The sequence below is a fragment of the Homalodisca vitripennis genome, unplaced genomic scaffold, assembly GCF_021130785.1.
Source record: "Homalodisca vitripennis isolate AUS2020 unplaced genomic scaffold, UT_GWSS_2.1 ScUCBcl_455;HRSCAF=2500, whole genome shotgun sequence".
In the NCBI taxonomy this organism is placed as follows: Eukaryota; Metazoa; Arthropoda; class Insecta; order Hemiptera; family Cicadellidae; genus Homalodisca; species Homalodisca vitripennis.
The window spans coordinates 51,602-62,077 of NW_025776578.1; the positions used below are offsets into that span (position 1 = coordinate 51,602).

At 34.0% G+C, this 10,476-nt stretch overlaps 1 protein-coding gene across 1 annotated transcript; it reads left to right on the forward strand.

Moving 5' to 3' along the window:
* Window positions 1-1,547: 1,547 nt before the first annotated feature.
* Window positions 1,548-3,243, forward strand: LOC124370715. The gene is made up of 2 exons (XM_046829017.1): window positions 1,548-1,976; window positions 2,373-3,243. Exons 1-2 carry the CDS (start codon window positions 1,569-1,571, stop codon window positions 3,123-3,125), a joined length of 1,161 nt encoding a protein of 386 aa, XP_046684973.1. The 5' UTR covers window positions 1,548-1,568; the 3' UTR covers window positions 3,126-3,243.
* Window positions 3,244-10,476: the final 7,233 nt, after the last annotated feature.

The following is a 10,476-nucleotide window of genomic DNA, read 5'->3' on the forward strand; positions in this document are numbered from 1 at the left end:
TGACCCAGACTATATAGGCCTAGAATCAGAAGACTCATCTGACGAAGGAGATGACAACCATAGCCTACATATCAGACGTAAACGTAGACTTGATGTACAAGACCATGTTTCTGTAAATGAAGTTATCGAAGATGTAATATCTAATTTTACAGATGTACTAATTAATAATGTAGGCCTAAACAACGTTCAAAATCAAAATATACTAAATCAAAATATCCCAAATCAAAATATACCTGGCTCTGACTGGAACGTAGTTGAGGAAAATAATGACACCCACTCCCAAACCACATTTGCATTTGATGAACTACCTGGACCAAAACATTGTCCTCCACATGATTCACCACCGATTTCATATTTCAATTTATTTTTTACAGTAAATTTGATCAATTCTTTTGTGCTTAGAACCAATCAATATGCCCGAGAATACATTGCATCCCATGCCCAAACACTATCACCTTCCTCTAGAGCTCAACAATGGAAACCGGTAAATGTGCATGAAATGAAAGCTTTTATAGCTACTATATTAAATATGGGAATAATTCAAAAGCCTACAATTGAAGCGGTGAGATTAAAAAGGAAAACATTCCAGTTTTTTGACAAATTGAGTTGAAATAGCCATTTTGTTTTTCAGACCTAAATGCTTCTAATGAGATAAATAAAGAAAACATTCCTTTATATTTAGTAGCCATGGCAACCCATTTGATTCTAGACTGAGATTAAGAAAGAAAACATTCCAGGAATGTTTTCCTTTTTAACCTCAGTGAGGAGTAGTTCGTTGTTTGGCCAGTAGAGTGCATTGTGTGTAATATTGGTTTATTATTGCTAATACACGAACCTGTAAGTAGTTAAAGTTGTAAGGTTATGAGAGTATTTAACACTATTTATTTTCAGTAATTGTGCTATTACCCTGTAAGTTAAGTGAGTTCTAATCATTTTGATGATCAAAAACTATGTCTGAAGCATCAGAAAATAAAGAAAGCCCTGCTAAGAAAAGGAGAGGCGTAGGAAATGCTGTAAGTAAAATGAAAGTTGCTAGGCTGAAAGGAGAAGAGTTTGTAACAACTTCTGGAGTATTAGTTGAACAAAAGACTACAGGTCCTGAATGTGACTGTAGGAACAAATGTACCTCTAATTTTACTGAGGAACAAAAACTTAAAATAGTTAGTACGGTTTACAGTGGTAGGCCTAAGAATGAACGGGACACTTATTTGATAGGTTTGATTGACCGCTGTGATGTTCAAAGGCACAGATCTATTAGTCCACATTCAAAACAGCTTTCCTCATCTTTTAAATATAACACCGTAGTTGATGGTAAAAAGTTTGAAGTGTGCCGTAAGGCTTACTTAAGCTTACATGCAGTAACTAGCAAGGTTGTTTTTCGTTTGACATCTATTTTAACCAAAGGAGAGCAGCCTATGGATATGAGAGGTAGACATGGTAATCATTCAAAAATTCCAAATGAAGTTTTAATTAAGTTGAATGAGCATATCGAATCATATCCAAAAAAAACCTCTCATTACTCATCCATCGAAGTAACTCACCTAGAGGCTGGCCTTACATGCAAAATTATGCATGATATGTTCATTGAAAAACATCCTGATCTTAGCAAAACAATTAAATATGAATACTTCCTTAATTACTACAAAGAAAAATATGGATACCGATTCGGTAGGCCACAAGTTGATGTGTGTTCTACATGCGAAAATCTTAATACTAAAATTAAATCTACAAATCTGACTGATAGTGCAAAGAAAACATCTGCAGTGGAGTTAATGATCCATAAAAGGAGAGCATGTAAATTTTACAAAAAGATTGAAGAGATCACTGAAATTTGCAAAAATAGGGATGATGTTCATGCAGTGTGTTTTGATTTTATGCAAAACCTCCCTTTACCTTGCATGCCTGTGCAGGAGATGTTTTATCTCCGAAAATTATGGCATTATGTGTTTTGTGTCCACAGCTTAAGTGATGACAAGGCTACAATGTTTTTTTTTTTTTTTTTTTTTTTTTTTTTAATAAGGGCATAAAACACGCAGGTTATCAATGCCCGTAGGATTAACGGACACCTACACTTTAAAATATGGTGTCACGTTATCAGTGCAAGGAATAAATAGCGGATCTCTGTGTCAAATAACATTATTATCACATTAAGACAATAAGAAAAACAACAGAAGTAAACAGGACTAAAACTATATAACGAAAATAGCCGAGAGGCTGTAAAGGGGCCCGATAGTTAAAATATCTCAGATAAATAAAAACGATAATAAATATAACAAAATCTAATGCTAAAACCAGGTAAGTTAGTGAAGGTAAGGTTGTAAAGGGACCCACCCTCACCAATAACAAATAACAAATAAATAGAAGGACAAAAGGCTACAATGTATACATACCATGAAGGAGTTGCAAAAAAAGGTGCTAACGATGTGTGTTCCTTATTGAATGACTACATCAAAAACAGTGTTAATGAACAAGTAAAAACTCTTTATGTTTTTAGTGATGCATGCCCAGGGCAAAATCGTAACCAAACAATGGTTAGGTATTTTTTATCATTAACTCTTATGAAGCGGTTTCATGAAATTCAAGTTTTTTTCCCAACTAGAGGGCACAGTTTTTTACCTTGTGACCGGGATTTTGGGGTCATCAAGAGGGTAATTCGTCGCCATGACAGAGTTTATTCCCCTGAGCAATACAACAAAATGATACAAAGTGCAAAAAAACTGGAGCCTAAGTTCATAGTAAAAAGTGTTAAAAATCATGACATACTTGATTTTAACCAGTGGTGGCCTGAATATTTCAAAAAAACCTGTCAAAGTGTAAGAACTAAGGAACCTTTCAAAGTCAGTACATACAGCCATCTTACTTTTTCTGCAGCAAAAAGGGGATACGTGACTGCACGTCGATTCATTGATGGATTGAACAGTGATAGTATTTTCAAACTTTACAAAGGTGGTGAAGTTATCCTTCCAAGTGAAAGAGCCTATAATGGAAAAGTTCCAATTAAGGTAGCTAAACTTAATGATGTATCTAAAATAATACATTATGTGCCAGATCAATATAGACTTTTTTATGAGAACATATTGGAGTGGCCTTCAACTACTGATAACCAAGAAGACGGTGATGACTAAAAATACCTACTGAAAATCCAAGCTAAAAAGCAACATTTTACATTGTAACTCCTTTGTTTCTAAGTAATTATTGCAATTTCATATTTTGAGACAATTAAAACTATTTGATTTGATAAAAGCTGAGGGTTTTAATAGTTTTTCCACCTTCTTCCTGTGTTGAGATAAAAATGGAAAATATTCCATCAGTTTTATTTGTCTCTCAGGATAAAACTATTGGTTATATTAAAAAAGTATTTACACAAAAATATTACCTTAAATGTAATAAACAAATTTGTAATTGTTCATTTTACTCTTAATGCTAAGCTAAGGTTGTTATGGAGTTTTTATTGTTTCCTGTAAAATTAGGGTTACTGGAATGTTTTCCTTTTTAATCTCACCGCTTCAATTGATAGCTATTGGTCGCTAACTGGCTCACTTAGCACACCTTGGTTTGGAAAAATGTTCAGCCGGAACAGGTTTCAGTGTCTCCTACAGTTTTTCCACATTGCAGATAACAGATTGTTAGCGAAACCAGGACATCCTGAATATGATCCTTGTGGTAAGTTTGCCCCTTTGTTAGAACATACCAATAGGATTTTCAGAACTCACTACACCCCTCATCGGGAGATTTCTTTAGACGAAAGTCTAATAGGAACAAAGAGCCACTCGCAAATATTGCAATACTTGCCTAACAAGCACCACCATCGCTGGGGCATAAAGATGTGGATGTTATGCGACTCGGTGACAAAGTATTGTTTGGCCTTCTTCTGCTATAGGGGTAGTAAAAATAAAGATAAAGAAACTGGCCTTGCTTTCAATGTTGTTCGGAAACTTTTAGAAAATGGACAGTATCTAAAAAAGGGTTATCACGTTTTTATGGACAATTTTTTTACCAGCTTTCCTTTGGCTAAATTTTTATTTGAAAACCTTACGTACATGACAGGCACTTTACGGAGCAATCGAAAAGGGATACCTCATCAGTTCAAAGAAAAGTTTGATGCTGGAAAAAAGTTATACATGAGACAAGAAAATATGTTGATATTAGGTTACCGTGAGAAGGCTTCCCAAAAAAATCCAGTTTTGCTACTTTCTACTAAAGAACCAGCACAGTCCAAACAAGTTAGAAGACAAAAAAGGCACGAGAACAATCCTAAAATAAAGCCTCAAATGATAAAACTCATACAACATGTATATGGGCGGCATAGACGGATCCGACCAAATGTTGTACTGTTATTTAGACGAACGTCGGACCGTCAAATATTGGAAGAAGGTTGTGTTCAATTTATTTTCTAGAATGGTACTGAATGCCTACATAATTTACAATGAAAATAGTTCAGGGAAAATATTGACAAGATTTCAATTTACATCTTCAATAATTGAAGATCTTTCCAGTGAGTGGCTTAGGCAGAAGTCTCAACCTCATCGACCCAACCCGAATATGGGAGGGGGTGACAATCTTGGAGCTAATCCCCCCTTTGGCCTAGAATCTCTTCCTGGGATCTTGTGTTTGCAGCAAGCAAAGTACCAGTACTGGAGGAAGAAGAAAGAGAACAAAAACTGTTTGTAAAAGCATGTAAGAAAGGTGTCCATCCGACATGCTTTGGTGACCACAGGTGTTAGAACATTACACCGGAAAATTGTATATAGTTCTTGTAAATATACATCACAATAGTATACACTACATAGTAATAAGTTATAAATTTTCTGTTTTTGAGTTTTCATTGTGTTTTTATTGGACTTAGAACAATGTATGATCTCAAAATCAATAGGACTATACGCGTGTTAGAATAAAGTGATTTTTTAATATATGTATATATCTGGAAAATATAAAATAACTTCTGTATTTATTGAGGTAAGTACTTGAAATTTTGTGTGTGTACTAACAATTAACTGTGTTATTATGTAAAATATTGAAATTATTGTTGGTATTAATTTTACGCTATCTTATTATAGAACAAACTAAAAATTTATAAAATAATTTTTTTTTTTATGATATTATGTTATTTTTATTTTTTTTTCCATTTTTGAAAAGTTTTAAAACAACTATTTTTTCAATAATGGAACTAAATACAAACAAAACAAGACCATTTCCACGACCCTATGACAATAAATTACAAACATATGAACTTTTATACAAAACTCTGCATTTTCTACGAAATAGGCTAGGCATTTGTCGCATGTCAATCTGATATTGGCTTGGCATTTTTTTCTACACAAGAAAAATTTATGCTGGCATTAAAAGGGTTAAGAGACCAGTAAAGTGCATGCAAGTCATGATTTTAAGTTCACTGTGTAAGAAAAAAATTTACATTTAAAAGTATTTAAAAATATTAACACAATATTAATAAAGAATTTAAAAAAAATTCCAAACTGAAAAACTAAACATTGAAATTGGTATGAAAAGGTTCTATCTGCCAGATGAAACTTTGTCACTTACTAAAATGTATAAAGTAAAAGTGACAAGGTTCCATCTGCAAAATTATTTTTTTATAACTTTGTTACTATGCATCAGAACATGTTTATATTCAACAATATACTTCAGTATTATTATACCAACAATGATATAGGAGTAAATCATATTTACATTTAAATATTTTGGTGGTACAAAATTGAAACTTTGAAGGTCGTTTTCTCAAAACTAGGCAGTGGTCGGTTGGAATCTTGTCTTTCTAGCCTAACGATATGTAAAAAAAACAGAAACAAAAAGAAAAAAAGTTCAAAGGAATCGTCAAGAAGAAGATACACATTAAATTATTATTTACCAAGGAGAAATGTGGAAAAATCTGTTTGTAAAAAGATGTTTTTAAATACTCTTTCTATTACTGAAAGAAATGTTCACACGGCTCTTGAAAAAAAAGAAAAACACTGGAGTGTTAACCCTTTTGATCCCAGCGTCCGATTTTACGGACGTTTTGTAAGATCGTGTTCGATCCCAACGTCCGAATTTTCGGACGTTTTAAAAAAATCACGTTCGATCCCAACGTCCGATTTTCCGGACGTTCACAAAAATGTTTTTTTTAATACAATATAATCGGTTGAATACTTTTTTATGTTATTTTAAACCATTTGTAATGAACACCTTTACAAAGTTATAGTATGTAAAGGAACTTTTAGTTCAATTTGGCAACGATGTTTTCGTTCAAACTAGAAGGCTGTGGCTGCTCGGTGCCATGTGCTGTCTGCTCTCATCGTCGTCAGTCGTGAGTGTATCGTCTGTTTGTTATGAGCTGTAGTTAACCTTATTGTTTGGAAGTTTATTGGTTACGTTATTTACAATGAGTTTATGATTCTTTGTAGTTATTTACAATGAAACGGGCAAATTCACCTCTTAGTGACAATACGATTAGTCGAGTGATAAATGAAGAAGAAAACTTTTCTAGTGATGAGAGTTTCTTGAATAATTTTGGCAGTTAAGTTGACAGTAGTTTCTCTGAAGTGGATGACACGGATAATGATCCCACATATGATCCAGATCAACCAGGACCATCATCAAACATTCTTCCAATTGTAAGTAGGCCTAGGATTTTATCGGAAAGTGAATCTGAGAGTAGTATTGATGGTGAAAATGTAAGGAGTAGGCTTACTACTATACATCAGCAACCTAGACAACCTTCTAGGCCTAGGCCTAGACATACTAATGGTTATTCAACTGATGATTCCAGTGGAGAAAATAATGAAGGATGGATTGATGTTACTGCAGAAAATGATCCAGGTTATAGTCATTCATTTTCATTTTTAGAATTGCCCGGCTTGAAACATTGTCCTCCCATGAATACACCATCAATTGCTTACTTTAGGCTGTTTTTCACAGTTACATTGATGGAAATGTTTGTAAAATATACAAATATGTACGCTGAAGAAGTTGTCAGAAAGTACAATTCTAATTTGGGACCGAATAATAGTTTGAGAACATGGGTCAAAGTTACAACTGCAGAAATTCAGGCTTTTATTTGTATCCTAATAAATATGGGTCTAAATCACAAACCTACCTAAGCAAGTTACTGGTGGAAATCTAACAGTCAGAATTGTAGTTGGTTCGGGAGAATGATGAGTAGGAATAGATTTCAAGAAATTTTGGCATATTTCCATATGGTTGATACACGGAACCTTCCTAAACCTAAGGAGCCAAATTATGACCCTTGTGCCCGTGTGCAACCCCTAATAGATCATATGAATAGGATATCTAAGCACCATTATAGTCCCAATATGTGCCTTTCTATTGATGAAAGTATTATACCGACTAAATGCCAAAACCCCTTGATGCAGTATCTCCCTAAAAAGCACCATAGATTTGGAATCAAGTTGTGGGTACTGTGTGATGCAGTAACCCACTACTGTGTGCATTTTTTTGTCTATAAAGGAGCAAAAGATACCGATAGACAACATGTAAGGGAAACAGGCCTGGCCTACAATGTAGTTATGAAACTTCCTGATGTAGCTGGATGTTTATACAAAGATTTTCATATATTTGTTGATAATTTTTTTACTTCTGTTAGATTGGCCAAAGCTTTGTACACTAAGTGTACCCATTTGACTGGAACAATTAGAATGAACAGGAAGGGTGTGCCTCAAGAAATAAAAACAAATTACACAATTGGGGAAAGAAAATACAAAAGGAAAAATTCAATGCTGTTACTTGGTTTTAGACAAAGGAAAACACAAAAAAACCTGTAATGTTGTTATCAACTATGTATAAAGCTGGAGAACAACAAAAATCAAAAAAACGAGGAAATAAAATATACATTACTACTAAACCTAAAATAATAAGAGAGTACAATAACTTTATGGGCGGTGTGGATGGCCATGACCAAATGTTACACCAATACATGGGTGATCGCAGGTCGGCCAAATTTTGGAAAAAATTAACTTTCAATTTGTTATCCAGGATGATTTTGAATTCATATATTTTGTATAAACAAAATACCACCAATCCTATGACTAGACTAAAATTTTTAGTGGCTCTAGTTGACAGTTTATCTGCTGAATGGTTTGATTTTAAAGAACAGAGACACCCTATTCCAGACACCGATGTCAGTGATGATGAAAATCAAGGTGGAGGCGATGCTGGAATACTACTTACTACTCCGTTTTTTTTGAAAAACTTCCTAATAAAAAGGAAAGAAATTGCTGTGTTTGCAGTGCAGCCAGCACCAGACTGGGTGGCAAGAGGAAGAAATCGAGCTACATTTGTAAAAAATGTAAAAAAGGACTACACACAAAGTGTTTTCCACTGCACAAGTGTTAGTGAACACACCAGAAAAACATTTTTTGTAACAATAAGATCATCATAAAAGCAATTGATGAAAGCTAAAATATAACTATTCATGTTCTTTTGTTATAATTTGTAAATTAGCAAGTGACAATACTTAATTTTATCTGTACATACATTTTTCATGTGTTTTTCGTAATGTTGTGCCTGTGGAACTAAATGTGCATTATTTAGTTGTAAACCTGTATCTCAGTTATTTGTGAATATAACTAAGTCAAAATTTAGAATACAACTCATGTTTATATGTACAAGGACATAATGCTTTCATTTTTGAGCAGAAATTTCATTTTATGCCTTCTATATCAAATGGAAACAGAAAATTTTGAAAAAAAACATTTTTTGGTAAGTATCATTTTTTTTTTTCCAAAAAATTGTGTGTGCATTTTTATTATAATTCTAGGTGGGCTTATGTTGTAGTAGAGTCTTAGAGAAGTATATTAAAAAAAGAATCAATAAAATCCATTGATTAATAAAAAGTTTGTGTAACTTTTGCCGAAGCACTACATTTTCAATAAATCTTGGCCGGGACTGGGGCAGATACCCGAGCGCCAGACGCCGGGACGTGGGCAGACGCCCATGCGAAAACTCCCGGGATTAAAAGGGTTAAAAGAAGAAAAAAGAGGTGGCCGCTCTGAAAAATTAAAAGAAAATGATTTAAAAGTTCGTGAATGTATCAAAACTCACATAAACAGATTTTCACGGATGGAATCGCACTATTGCAGATCCTCATCTACAAAAGAGTACTTGCATCCTGATTATTGAGTATTAAAAATGTATTTTATGTTCGTCGAAGAGTACAAACAACAAGGTATTTCTTGCAGCCGTACAACGTACAGTGATGTATTTAAGAAAATGAACCTTGGGTTTTACCACTTAAAAAAAGACCAATGCAGCCTGTGCGTAGTTTACAGAACTGGAGATGAGCAATATAAAAGAGACTCGAAGAGCTATATAAAAACATATAAATGAAAAGGATGCTGTTAGGAGTTTCAAAAATATAGCAAAGTTATTTTCTGATGACAAAACTATCAGCGCTTCATTTGACTTGCAGCAGGTTATCCTGCTACCAGTATCAAATGAAAGTAAACTTTTTTACCATAGACGGCTTGCCAACTTCAACCTGACTATTTACGATTTATTCTCAGGCGAATACAACTGCTATCTCTGGCACGAAGGCTTAAGCAGACGTGGTGCTTCAGAGATTTCTACTTGCTTGTATCTCTACTTACAAGAACTTGACAAAAGAAAAGTTGAAGAAGTGTTTTTGTTTTCTGATGGCTGCAATGGCCAAAATAAAAATTCAGGTATAGCCACTATGCTTTTACATTTTGTGCCCACCTCTAAACATGTTTCCAAGGTAACTCTGAAATTCTTTGAACCCTATCACGGCCAAAATGATGGAGACTCTGCACGTAGTGCAATTAACACTGCTCTGACAGCTGCTGGTAATATCTATGTACCATCGCAAATTGCAACTATCATTCGACTAGCACGTATGAAAAAACCTTATAACGTGCTTTGTCTTGAATCCAGTGACTTCTTGGATTTCATGGGGAAAGCAAAGCAACTTAGGGTTCTAAGTGTAAGGCAAGATTACGAGGGAAACAATGTTAAGTGGCCAAGTATGGTAGAGTATCTGGTTATGAAAAAAGAACCGAAAAAAGATATTTTTTAAGACCAGCCACCTCTGTAAATTGTACATGAGTATCACGCTTCCTAGAACATCTGACAACCCAAAGATTAAACCTAAATCTCTGAACTCTCTGACACAGAAGAAAGCGCTATTACCCAAGGAAAAGTTTCAAGTTTTAATGTCCCTATATTCTGGACCCACACCTATTGTGAGAAATGAGGAACATGTGCTATTTTATAAGAGTTTACCTCATGTCTAACAAGACATACAAAAGACAATAACATATTATGACTGATCACAATGATCTTACCATGTAGCTTAATTGTTTATATTTAAAATGACAATGTTATAGCTGTGAAGGAATTCCTATCGTATTATATTTTGTTTAGTGTGAGTTTCAGAATTATAATCTACTAATATATATTTTATTGTATTATATTATAGCTATGCCTAGGTCAAGTAAACCTTTT

What these genes read in the sequence shown, in the direction of transcription:
- LOC124370715 (XM_046829017.1), top strand. Translation starts at nt 1,569, where the DNA reads ATGCATGATATGTTCATTGAAAAACATCCTGATCTTAGCAAAACAATT. An exon ending in ACAGCTTAAGTGATGACAAG is followed by an intron (nt 1,977 to 2,372) that starts GCTACAATGTTT and finishes GAAGGACAAAAG; the next exon opens with GCTACAATGTATACATACCA.